At 51.2% G+C, this 12,845-nt stretch overlaps 4 protein-coding genes across 4 annotated transcripts; 1 reads left to right on the forward strand and 3 right to left on the reverse strand.

Annotated features, from left to right (window-relative positions):
• Positions 1-1,108: 1,108 nt before the first annotated feature.
• ASPGLDRAFT_142563 (uncharacterized protein) lies at positions 1,109-4,348 on the reverse strand. The gene is made up of 3 exons (XM_022541770.1): positions 3,683-4,348; positions 3,409-3,621; positions 1,109-3,347 (listed from the first exon to the last, which is right to left on the reverse strand). The coding sequence occupies exons 1-3, from the start codon at positions 4,059-4,061 to the stop codon at positions 1,141-1,143; spliced, it is 2,799 nt and encodes a 932-aa protein (XP_022404530.1). The 5' UTR covers positions 4,062-4,348; the 3' UTR covers positions 1,109-1,140.
• A 570-nt stretch (positions 4,349-4,918) lies between these two features.
• ASPGLDRAFT_118308 (uncharacterized protein) lies at positions 4,919-6,212 on the reverse strand (the record flags this gene model as incomplete). The annotated part of the gene is made up of 2 exons (XM_022539952.1): positions 4,919-5,524; positions 5,580-6,212. 2 exons carry the CDS (start codon positions 6,210-6,212, stop codon positions 4,919-4,921), a joined length of 1,239 nt encoding a protein of 412 aa, XP_022404531.1.
• A 355-nt stretch (positions 6,213-6,567) lies between these two features.
• ASPGLDRAFT_142569 (translation initiation factor eIF2B subunit gamma) lies at positions 6,568-8,648 on the forward strand. The gene is made up of 2 exons (XM_022541771.1): positions 6,568-6,944; positions 7,003-8,648. The coding sequence occupies exons 1-2, from the start codon at positions 6,764-6,766 to the stop codon at positions 8,574-8,576; spliced, it is 1,755 nt and encodes a 584-aa protein (XP_022404532.1). The 5' UTR covers positions 6,568-6,763; the 3' UTR covers positions 8,577-8,648.
• A 596-nt stretch (positions 8,649-9,244) lies between these two features.
• On the reverse strand, positions 9,245-11,958 carry ASPGLDRAFT_32325 (uncharacterized protein; the record flags this gene model as incomplete). The annotated part of the gene is made up of 4 exons (XM_022544155.1): positions 9,245-11,149; positions 11,209-11,307; positions 11,359-11,481; positions 11,533-11,958. 4 exons carry the CDS (start codon positions 11,956-11,958, stop codon positions 9,245-9,247), a joined length of 2,553 nt encoding a protein of 850 aa, XP_022404533.1.
• Between the last annotated feature and the right edge of the window lie 887 nt (positions 11,959-12,845).

Consider the following 12,845-nt stretch of genomic DNA (forward strand, 5'->3'; position numbering starts at 1 on the left):
GCATGTTGGCAATGTTTGTCTGGTCGTTGAGCCGTCACAGTATTGGTGAGAGAGAGAGAGAGAGAGAGAGATTTAGTTGCTAATTATTGGCTATGAGTTAGTGCTAGTGCTAGTGTTAGTTAGGCTAGAACTATCGGTATTGTATGAATAATGATAGTTGAGATAGGGCACGTTATACAAATTATGCTGTGCCATTTATGCACCATAAGTGGATAGGGCTATTACTAAGCATGGGGAAGGATAAATAGCGCGTCGCACAACGGATCTTGCGGAAATTTCTTCTCTTTTGTATCACCTGCCATTGCCGGTTGGCATTGGTATTGGCATTGCAATGCGATATCTATCATTCAAATGATTGATATCAGATAGATATCGCAGACTTGGTTATGTGCAAGTCTGCAGTACTCTCGAATTACTTGGAGAATTGCCCATTTGTTTAATGTTTGTTGTGAACATCTCCATTCTATGATGACTCCTTTTCTTTGGCACGATGCAGTTTTCTGCGCTGGGTGATCAAAAAATATATCAAGCTCAACAGTCTGATTTTGGAGATGTTCTTGTTTTTGAGTTATTATTATAATATATGTAGAGCAGAGAAGAGAATGGATTTTTTTCTAACTTTCAATTTATGTTTTGAGATAGTACGTACTCATGTAGTCGTCGTATACCAGGGTAATGCGATTAATGTGGCTTACGGATAGATCTCATTCAATTGACCTGAATAGTCAAGTTCATGGGATGGATCAGTGAGGTACTACGTACACTACTATCTACGATCTACCAGTAGCAGATACATTCAAATCAATTCACCTATTGAATACAAGTTGCCAACATACGCCTGTACAATGGTATATTCTGTCCGCCCCTGAATAAGCCTTCCCAATTGGTACACGATGCACAAAAACAAGAAAAGCGAAATAAGCCAACGCAAAAAGGTTAGTAGTTAGTAAGAAAAAAAGGTATGAAGTTAGTAGAAGAGTAAAAAGCCAAAAGTAACGAGCTTCAACGCCAGTCTTCCTATACAGTCCAAAACCATAAACAATCCTGGGAATGATAAATTCAATGCAAGCAAAAATAAAAGTAAAAAGACGTGGACGATTTCGACCATGCCAGAAGAAGAAAAAAAAAAAAAAAAAAACATTATGCATTCCGCATCATATTCTGTTGCTGCTGTTGTTGCTGTTGCATCACCTGGGCCTGAACAGCCGCGACCTGGCTAGCACGCTGCTGCTGCACGGATTCGCGCTCTCGTTTCATAAGCTCGTTGACCCACACTTTGGCGCTGCGTTCGAGTCCAAGGCCGTACTGCTGTGCGATGTGCGGCGGATACTGCGAGGGCGGTCCGTATTGCCCGGTGAACCGGTGCGCCATCTCTTGTCGGAGGCGGAGGAGTCGTTGGTGGTATAGTTGGGTGTAGCGCTGAGCCATGTTCATGCCTTGGAAGTTCTGCGGGAGATGGCCGCCGTTGGCTTGTGCTGCTGCCATTAGGATTTGTTGCTGTTGTTGTTGGGGAGTCATTTGGGGGCTGCCTTGGTGGCCTCCGTTCTGTTGTGCTTGGACCTGTTGGTTCTGTGGTTGTGGGTGCTGTTGCGGGTGCTGCTGTTGTTGATTCTGCGCCATTTGCATTTGAGTGAGCTGCGCGCGCATCAGCTGTGCCTGGTATGCGTGCTGATTCGGTATCCGTTGTTGTTGTTGTTGTTGTTGTTGTTGTTGTTGCTGCTGGTTCTGCTGCTGTTGCTGTAACAGATGCTGCTGGTATTGCTGGATGTTTTGCTGAGCATGCGCGTTCGCTTGCAACTGGGAAAATTGCTGCGGGGTAAGTCCGCTGTGTCCAAGGTTTCCCTGTTGGGCAGCGATCATCGCCTGTTGTCTCTGATGCAACAACAATTGTTGCTGCTGCGGTGTCAAGCCCATTCCACCACCGCCCATCTGCGGCGTGGCCATCATGCCCTGGTTCATCACTGGGGTTTGAGAGATACCCGAGTGGCTTGGGCTGCCGTGGCTCATCCGAGGTGTCGCATTGCGCATAATCGGAGTCGCATGAGACACCGCGGGCGTTCCCTGGGTCATTTGCGGTGTTCCATGCCGGCTCTGTCCCCCTTGTTGGCTTCTGGACGGGGCCATAGGATGGCCGATGACGCTCGGGTGAGCGTGCTGCAAAGCTGACGGAGGTCGCGGTGGGCTGCCAGCTCCACCTTGTGCAGACGATGTGATACTCATAGGAATAGCCCCTTGTGTAGCCATCGTATTTCCAACCATGGGCGAAGAAACGTTGAGCGGTGTCTGGTTGCGAACCACCGGAGAAGACTGCTGCCCTTGACTGACACCGTTCGCTTGGGCCAGGCGACTCTGCTGCTGCTGAGCAGCAAGCTGTGCCTGTGCCTGTTGCGCCGCGAGCTGCTGTCGTCGAGCTTCTTCTCTGGCGTGTTCTTCGGCCTGCCGTTGTTCCAGAACCCGACGTCGTTCTCGCTCCATCTCCTGCTGCTGTCTCTTGGCCATCTCCTGTTTGAGCTTGATTTCGTGCTCCCGCTTCGCCTTTTCCTCGTGCTGCATGCGAATATTCTCCAGCGTTTTGAATCGGGAGAAGCGCGGCTCGAATGGCGCACCGCCGCTGGTTTCATCAACAGCGGATTTCGTTCCTCCTGCACCGTTCGAAACACTTGATTCCAAGCGTTCGTCCATAATGAGCATGAAGCGCTCTTCCTCGGCCGCCAGCGCTTCATCCGCTTCAAGTTCAGCCACGGTTCGCTTGCGTCTCTTGGGCGATGGTGGCGGATCACGATGCATCGGGCTCTCCATGAATTTCAAAAGGTCTTGCACAGCTTCTAAGCTATCCACAGGTTCCAAAAAGAGTGGTGGCGCCAACGCCCTAGTCAGCTTAGATTCGCATTCTAGCAAATGTTGCGGTTCAACCAGCATCTTTTGTCGCTTTGCGACGTGACCGTTGGTCTGGTCATTCGAAGACTCCGCTTGTTGTCTGGCAGCTCTCGGATTAGGGGTAGTAGCAAGCAGCGTCAATTCCGCCTGCAGCGAACGAGTGGTAGGATGAAGGACCGTTGTAAAAACTTTAGGCTTGAGCGGAGCCTGAGCCTCTTTTGCCGACGCATCTTTAACAACTTCCTTGTTCTGGTCCGGAGTACCATTGGTTGCTGTCTCTGTCTTTGCGGCCGTTTGTTCAGAGGCCAGTTGATTATGTTTAGGATATGGCACAAAAGGTGATGGAGTAATATGTTCGTTGTAGTTGTGAATCGAAAAAGGTGAGTTGTTGTCGTTCGATTGCGTGGCCGTTGCTTTCCTGGCCTGCGCTGTGGCCGACTTATGATCAACCACGCGAACGATCAAACAACCTGGCGACACGATCAGATTAGCGCTATGACATGGTCACCTTGTATATGGCCAAAATAATACCTTCGTAGAATTTAACATTGGCCCGCAAGAGTTCCTCCATCATATCATGAGGAACAGTCCCTGCGCGAATATGTTCGATGATGACTTTCATCTCAGAATTATAAGGAAAGCTTCCATCTTGTTGTTCGAAACGAAAGTGGGTCGGATGGAGGTGGACAATAAGGGAGGGAGGATGTTTTGCGTATTTCTTCAGGATATAGGGCGTTGTTTTCACTTAATAATAGTCGTTAGTTCACGCCGTAAACAGAAACCATTTTCATGATAGGCGCCTTACCATATGGCTCGGGACACTTCTTGCCTACCCGGCGGTCATTATCCGTCGGCATTGTCTTCGATAATGACCGTTGTACCCGCGTAGGATGGTCAGCAATTCGTTGCGCATCCCTTCTCGGTCGGTTCAGGGGACCCTTGTTGTTGGAGCTGTTCAAAAAAGACGCGCCATTGACGCCATTCGCCATTTGACCGCCGGTGGCATTCGCCGCATCCAATTGACCAGGCCCCGGGGGACGTTTCGACGCAGAGGAAGGAGAAGAGGAGGAAGGGGATTGTTGAGGAGCTCTGATTCCGTTGAGCCCGGATTGACCCCCCAGAGGCGGGGGTGGCCGTTTCATTTTGGGAGGGTGAGAGGCGGGTTTGGTGATGACCGTTGCCATGGTTGGATTGCGGTCGCGCTGCGAGACCCCCCGTCTAATGTGATGCGACTTGGGGGAAATCCAGCGAGTCGTCGATGCGACTACCCGTATGATATCGCGCCGCGAGATTTAAAGATGATAAATGAACGCCGTCGCTTCTAACGTCGTCAATGAGATAATAGCCGATGCGCGAGACATGTGGGGAGCGGAGGACGGGACCGGACAACAACGAACTGGCCGGAGTTGAAGCGGAAAGATGCACGAAAGCGAGCGAAAGTAGACAAACGGTACACCGGGGTCCGAGAAGCTGAGGATTGCGGGGATGACGGGGGGGATCCGTCGGGGGATGGCCATCGAACGACGGTGAGGCTCTGCAAGAGGGAGTTGGTTGATGCCAAGCCGTGGACGAACGAGACGCCGGCTGCTCACATGACTACCGCTTCCGGTTAGTTCGACCGCATTGAATAGCACACTACGGAGTACATGTACTTCGATTATTGCTAGAGAGAACAGTGATTGAATTCTCAGTGAATTATATACATGGCCAAGTCCTTGCGCGCGAGAGCAGGAAATCTTTACAATTGACGCATACTGGGTGCGATAAAATGCGGTGTTTACCGAGGTCGGAGGCATGGGGTCAAACAAACAGAACGGCATAGTTAGATTCGTAGAGCTATTTTCATTCAGGCGTAACTAGGACAGAGATCAATGATCATCCGTCCATGTAGAAACATTAACTGAAAAAGCGAACAAAAGACGAAGCAGGGGGAATCAAAAGCCAATCACGACAAAGGCACAAGGGGAAAACAGGTATAAATATCCAGCCATTAACTATATCGACATGGCCACCAAGTTGAGTTCAAGCATGTACGACTCTTTTAGTCTAGGCCGCGCACTCTGCGGCGCCAGTCCAATCCAGTACGGAGCACATCCACAACATCGATGCGCTTTCCAATACCAGTAACACCTTCTTTCTGCCACCACTTCTCACCATTCTCTGCGAGGGCTGATTCGTCATCACTGTCGATGAGACCACCACGGCCACCTTCGTCGCCAACGACAACAACTACCTGTCGGACCCATCCGGAGATATGCTGAGCAGCGCTTCCATCCTTGCCTGCCAGGGACTCTTGGACATATACAAGTTCTGGCGAGAGATGGCGCACAAGGTGCACGTATCCGGATTCAGTGCTGAAGGGCATGATTGTGTTTTCCTTATCAACAATCGCGAGGGCCTGGGAGTACAAGGTCTTAAAAAGCGGTGTCTTGCCCTCGGATTCGTCCATTTGGCGGGGCTCAACGGTGGGCAGTTCACCAGACGAAGCAGCGTCTTCGGGGTTGATGTTAGAGTAGGATGAAGTGACGGACAGAGGTTGGTTGGGAGAAGTTCCTTTGTTGGTACCATGCTTCAGGTCAGGAGCATAGATCAGAACGAAGATCTTGGTGTTTTCGTCGATGTGTTCGGGGAGGTGAGATAGAATAGACTGTTCCAACATTATCAGCATGCTTGTCAATTAGAAGTCGAGGAATGGAACTTACCGCATGTTCAAAGGTGGAGTCTTCAAGACCATCGGACGACGCAGACGACACAACAATGGCAACACTCTTCTTCTTCCCAGGAGTAGCGCCGCGAGGAGTCGGGAGCGCACCGCTCATCGTCGGAGCCTCACCAGCTTGCTGAGATCTTTCATTGTCCCTGGACTCTACTTCTTCCGACCATCTCGAATGATCTTCGAAGTCGCCTCTGTTCTCTTCTCGGATTGAAGTAAGCCCACCGACGAACGCCCCTGCAGCAGCCACACCGGCCGCAACTCGTTTGCTGGCGCCGTCGAAGATCTGCTGAGGACTGGGGGTCCGCCGTAGAGTGTTGTGCATACGAGCCATCATTCCAGCATCATCATTTGCTATATCAGAAGGCATGTCTTCCCCACCAGGACCAGGCGCGGCGGGGAATCCATCCTCTTGTTCGTCCAGATCGTCCCGGGATTGCTCGCCGTGATCGTCTTCTTCGTCTTCATCGCTCCGCTCACTCCAGATCCATGCTGCGATGCCAGCTGTTGCAACGCCGACAGTCACGGCCAAAGGCACCCAGTATCCCAGAGTAGTTCGTTGTCCCGTTGGGCTAAAACCAATACCAGCTCCGCGCCGGCGGCGAGCATCAGGTAAAGACATTGCTGTCGCAGACGTCAATTAAACCAGACGCATAGAATCTCAGATCGGATCGCGGATCGTGAAGGTCACATCGCATGTCTCTCCTACGGAGGGAAACGAGGTTGGAGGCAGGGAGAGGAAGGAGGGAGAGACCTGAGAAAGACGGAGGTTGATCCCATAGCCTCGGAGAGCCGAGAAACATGTGGCTGGAGGAATCATTGGACGTATGTTTACTGGGGTTGCCGCGGCGTTGGTGTACGGTACCGTATTGTAATTTACGATTTGCACAGTTTGCACATATCATGACTCAGCACTGCTATCGGCACGTGATATTGGGCGGTTTCTCGAAAAAAGCACAATTGACTGTCCGGAGTGAGTCAGGACAGAACGCGGTGTTTCCTTTTGACCTTCTGAATATACACCTTTTGAGCTAATAGAGAGCTTCCTGCGGCTGCGCTAGGCTTCTATTCCCCTAATCTAATCGACATCTCTTTGTCAGAAGCTCATCTCTTTCACTTCCCCTCCCCCGCGGTCACCACGATACCAGAAGTCCAACTGGACGAGCAGTCGCTATGCCTCATTCAATCCCTGTGCCCCCCACGGGCTTCCAGGCTATCATTCTGTGCGGGCCTGGTGTTTCTCTCAACACCTTTACCTCGAACCCGGAAGAGTTCCCCAAAGCTCTGATCCCAATTGCGAACCGTCCGATGCTGTGGTACCCATTGGATTGGTGCTATCGCATGGGAATTACCAGTATGCACAAACCTTAGACCTAGCTGATTTGGCGACTGACTGATTCTGATTAATCCAGACATTACACTCATCACACCCCCTGCTAGCAAAGCCCCGCTGGAAGCAGCTCTCTCACAGAACCCTCACCTTACCTCCCTCCCCTCGCCCTCCGCGTCCGTCGTCGCACCGGCCGACCTTACCTTGACGACTGGTACCGCAGAACTGCTCCGTCTCCCCGAAGTTCAGTCGAGCATCAAGTCCGATTTCCTCCTCCTTCCTTGTGACCTTATTTGCGATATCCCGGGCGAGTCTCTCTTGGAGGCATGGATGGTTTCACAAAGTGCATTGGGCGGATCGACAGTCCGCGACGGTCGCCATACACACGGCCCGAGATCCGTTGGAATGGGTGGTGAACAAGGTGGCCGACGGGGTGGACTGGGCGTGTACTACCAGACCCAAGGCAGGGAAGAGAGTGTCAAGGGAGAAGTGACGGACTTTGTGGCTACGACTCCTCTCGAGCAGGACGAGGCACCCGCCGTGTCGCATCCGCTGGATGGACCAGCTTCGATACGGTTTGGGTTGTCCAAGCTTGTGCTGTCTATGCCGATGGATACGTTGAAGGAGAAGATGGAAGAGGATAAGGGGTTGCTCATTCGTCACTCTTTGGTTAAAAAGCACGCGCAAGTTAAGATGCTGTCGAGCTACCGCGATGCCCATATATACGTCTTTCCCCACTGGGTCAAGGATCTTGCGCGCTTGAACGAAAAGTTCGAGAGTGTTAGTGAAGACCTGGTGGGCTGGTGGGCAAAGTCTGGATGGCAGGCAGGCCTAGGTGACAAACTGCGATTAAGGGAAATCTTCGAGCCCGCGAAGCAGGAAGATGGCGAGAACACCAGCTACGATGGCCCGGCTCTTGAGGAGGAAATTGACCTTAAGGCCATGAGTACCACGAAGGCGGGCGCCGGCGCATCCCGCGACACAACCGCACCAGGAAGCGTCCCCGAACTCGCCCCATCCCGCACAAACTCCAGCCTCGAAGCCGCCCCCAAAGAATCCTCAGCGAAAGACCTCATCGTCCCCCCAATGCTCGCCTACGTTCACTCCTCCATGCCCTCCGCCCCGCTCCTCCGCCGCATCGACAACTCCGCCATCCTCCTCTCCATCACCCTCCGCCTCGCCAAACTGGAATCCGTCGAAGAAGCCGGCCGCACAGCCTCCTCGCCCTTCGCCCACAACCAAAAAGTCGCATACCCCGCCGGCATCGCCCAGCGCTGCACAGTCACCAAAGCAGACTGCCTGCTCGCAGAGAACGTAACCGTCGAAGAAAAATGCGTCATCAAGGAATCAGTCATCGGCGCAAACTGCCACATCGCCAGCGGCGCACGCCTCACCCGCTGTCTCGTCATGGACGGCGCCGTGGTCGGCGAACGATGCCAGCTGACGGGATGTATCGTCGGACGACGGTCCAAGATCGGTCGCGAGAGCGTGCTTAAAGACTGCGAGGTTCAGGACGGTAATGCTGTTGAGGAAGAGACGGATGCGAAGAACGAGAAGTTTATGATCTTCGAGGGGTTGGATGAGGATGATGAGGAGGAGGGGGAGGGGATGGATGTTTCGGGGGAGTTTGATGGGGAGGGGGATTTGGGATTTTAGTCAAGTCTCTTTTTCTCTCGTCTCGAGGTTTATGATTATGAAGTGTTTATGCCAGGGTAATGAGGATAGATGCTGAAAAGTTCAATACCATGTCCATTCCATTGTTCATTATCCAGTTTCTGTTCAAGACGAAAGCTCCAAGACTTCCAGTAAAGAAGATAAACAAATCTGGACTGAACCGATGATGAATCCCTTATCCTAAATTCATTGAATCTTCGCCAACGGAGCCCTAACCGCTTTTCCTATCCACAATCCATCAATCCAATCTGGACTGAACGAAACGAAGCGTTGAAAATATCCACACGAATGAGAAAATGAAGTTTGAAAACACCGCTTAAAGAACATGACCATGACCATAGAAACGAAAACATCATGAAGCATAAGAGTAAACCCGCCCATCCATAGAAATCCCATATAAATATCATCGCCATCGCAATCGCTAACCGACAAACCAAGAACAATCTGGAAAATGAATAGACAAGATTTGTAAAATGATGAACAAGAATATAAAACCGCAAAATAAACAAGAAGAAGAACAGAAAAGCCCATATATCATGCATCATGCATCACGCATCCATCTGTCATCGTATATGCATCAACCCCAACCAACTCAACCCCGTATACCTCACTCGAACGCGACTCCACTCAACTCGCGCCAGCCCAACAACTTAATTCGAACAAGGAGACAACATCGCCACCGGGTTACTATACCTCTGTATATAATCCTCCGTCGGATCAGCCGTGTTATCGGCAGGAGGTCTCTCAATGGTAACCAGGGTGCCTTTGGGCTCGTTGTTTTCTTTCTTCTTGGTGGTGCGGCCTCGTCCTTTGCCTTTTGTGGTGGATGTGGCTGTGTTGGTTCTGGTGTTGCTGTTTGAGCGCGAGCGAGGTCTGGTTGCTGTTGCGGATAGGCAGGGAGGGGTTGTGGTGGATTGTTTGGTTATGCGGGAGGTAGCGGCGGTGGCTTTGGAGATGCCATGAGTTGGGTCATTAGCTGCGGCCGCGGTGATCGTAGTAGCAGTAGACGTAGCAGTGGTACTGGTAGTGCTGGCGGTGCTCGAGTTTCCGTTGCTGGGGCTGGTGGTGCCATTTCCGTTGTCAACAATTTTGACAGAAGCCGTTTGAGCTTTCCTGGGTCTACCACGACCCTTGCGCTTCGGCTTGGTCGCGGTGGCAATTTGGTGCGTTTCTTCAGAAGAAAGTTGAGCCACGGCATTAGTGTCGTTTTGGTGGAATACAATTTGAGCGGGTTGCTGAACGAACTGATGCACGACAGGTTGTTGAGTGTCCATGTTCATGTTCAAGTGAGACGGAGTGCTTCGTCCCGAGCCGCTGGCCTGGGAACAATTGTAGGCAACCTGGTTACCGTATTGGTTCAACAACCGAGGATCGATGGGCTGGTGCACGGTTTGTCCCTGGCTACCCTGAATGGTCGCAGCGTACTGCTCCGAAGACGCAGACACATCCAGCATCATGGCATCACCAGACTCATTGCAGAGCTCATCGATGTTCGTAAATTCCAAGAACGATGCCTGCTCATCAAGATGCTCCTTCAAAACCAAGGAATCGCTCTCGGAAAGAGCAAAAGTAGTGTTCAATTCAGGAAGAGGAGTGCAAGGCTGAGCATCGGGATTCGGAGAATGAGGCTTGTCGCCGGCAAAGTAGACGTTTTTGTCAGGGAGATAGACGCCTTTGCCGCCCCAGTTTGTACCGTCGTAGGGAGTAGCTTGGTCGGGGTGAGCTGGAGTACTGTGGACTTGCTGGGGAGCGGTGTTTTGGATTGGAGCGTTCGGCTGCTGTGGGCACTGAGCGTGGGCATTCACGTAGGCAGGTTTCTGAATAGGATGCTGTGAGTGGGCGTGGCCACTGGGATCAACAGTATGCTGGACTGGGGTGCCCTGAAGTGGAAGTTGAGCGTGAGTGCTCACGTTGACGGGCTTCTGAGCAGTAGGCTGAACTGGATGGGTGTGGACGCTGGAATCAGCAGCATGCTGAACCCGAACTCTCTGCAGTGGGAGTTGGGCGTTGACGTTCACGCTGGGAGGATTCTGAGTAGCGTGGTGGACAGGAATGGTGTTTTGCTGTGGTTGCTGGGCGTGGGAGTTGGGATTGACAGGCCTTTGAGCCTGCCGCTGGATAGGGCGCGGCTGCTGCTGCTGCTGCTGGACGGCGGCATCAAAAGCAACACGAGCATGAGCAGGATTCTGAACGCGACCAGCCTGAGCCCGGACATTGTGCTGGACAATTGGAGGCTGCGAAACTTGTTGCAGCTCTGCATCGAAAGCAAAACCAGCGCTAGTCAAACCTTGGATTGGCCCCTGGTTTCCGTGCTTGGTACCAAAACTTTCCTCCAACTCGATGTAAGCCTGGATGTCTTCGAAATCGACGTCTGTAAAGTTGCCACCGGCGAGATCCAACTCGTGTTTCCACTGAAGAAACGTTTCGGCTAGGAAGGCGTCTTCTTCGGTTTTGAGTAGCTGGGGAGAGATAGGAGTAGGGAAGGACTGTTGAGGAAAGCTTTGGGGCGTGGGAACGGGTTGCAACGCGGGTGTAGGCTGAGGGGGAACAGGGCGCTGGATGTGGGACTTATCGTTAGCTTTCTTCATTGAGAACTGGAATCGGTAGCTCTCACCTGAGCTTGAGCGTAAGTCTGAGCTGGGACTGGAGCCGTAGCCATGGGCTGGGGCTGGATCGCGGATGTAGGTTGAGAAGTAGGAGGCTTCTGAGCGACCTGGGTCTCTTTAAGTTAGTTCTTATCGACGACTGGATTTGTCGTTCTTACCTGAGCCTGAGACTGAGACTGAGCCGTGGTCGTAGTCTTAGACTGATTTGAAGTCGAAGCTTTGTTTTTCTGGGTGTTTTGAGGTTGTTTGTTTTGAGAAGCAGGACGACTACGCTTGCTCTGCTATATCACAATTAGTCCTCAAAATCAACGCTATAATACTCAGCTCCATACCTTTGCAACAGGAGAACGAGGCGACGGAACCTGGGTAGGCTCAACAGCAGGCTCTGGAGCAGGGGTACCCGACTCAGAAGCAGGAGGAGAACGAGAAGCAGTAGCACCATCGAGTCTCAAAGCAGCATGCTCCTCGCACTGTACATGATGTCCCATCTCGAAAAACAGAGTAATGAAATCCTCCATGTTTGCATCGTCAGCTTCAATTTTGAAAAACTTGGCAACCTTCGAGCCAGAGAGCCAGTTGTTTCTGAGCTCTTGGATATTGCGGATCGCGGGGAGGGCGCAGAGGCAGCAGGCGTCGCCTGAGCAAGCGAGAGTAAGTTCGTCAAAAGTGTGCTCCATGTTGAGGACGTCGAGAGGACATTTGAGCTGGGTGAGGGTGAGGTGGTCGCACCCGTACCAAAGGATGGTAGGGTGGCACATGTTGATGATGTTGTCGATGGATTGTGGATGAGGATAGATAGTAATGATAGAAATATGATGATGGTTGTCGAGAAGAATGAAGAAGAGGAAGAGGAAGACGAAGAAGAAGAAGAAGAAGAAAGGAAGAAAAGAGGAGAAGAAGAGAGAAGAAAGAAGAGATGTAGGGCTTATATAACAGGATGGGCGACGAGGCCAAACGAACCATCCTTGACCTACGGAACGGAGTAAGTATCCTATTGTCGTGCATTGACAGCTCCGGCCCGTGCCGAAGAAAGGGCCCAACAATATGAAGGCTGGTAGCGGGGGTTTCCATTGAGGGTTGAGGTGAATGCCAGTGTGGATATCGAGGTTGCTCGACCACGCCATCTGACTGGTTGAGGATTCACCCATGCCCCAAACAGGGTTATTGTTAGATAAGGGTAATGCGAGCTTGTCTTTAATTCTCATTTTCGATAGGGCACTGACTGTTTGAATAGGGAGATCACGGAGAGCTTGTGTGGAGCTTGTCGTCTCATGATATCGAATCTGGGCCCGAGTTTGTTTGGTTTGCTATTTTGCCTAATTGAGATTACGTTTGGACTGATATGGCGAGAAATGAAGAGTCATTCTCGAGGTATTTTATATGCTATGATGCCATACTAGAGGATGATGCTGGATGGTAATTGCTATGCTGTTGCTATGCCTGATATCACGCTGGCTGGTTGATGATGATATACGAAGCTGCTTCGAAGCTGCTCTTATATATGCCATTACACCGCAATATGAACATTTTAAATGGTAATGCCAGTATTAATTTTCATTGCGTACATGTAGACTATAGTTTTGGCGAAGAAAAAAAAAAAAAAAAAAAAAAAAAAAAAAAAAAAAAAAAAAAAAGAATGACCGAC

Source organism: Aspergillus glaucus (genome assembly GCF_001890805.1).
Source record: "Aspergillus glaucus CBS 516.65 unplaced genomic scaffold ASPGLscaffold_3, whole genome shotgun sequence".
NCBI lineage: Eukaryota > Fungi > Ascomycota > Eurotiomycetes > Eurotiales > Aspergillaceae > Aspergillus > Aspergillus glaucus.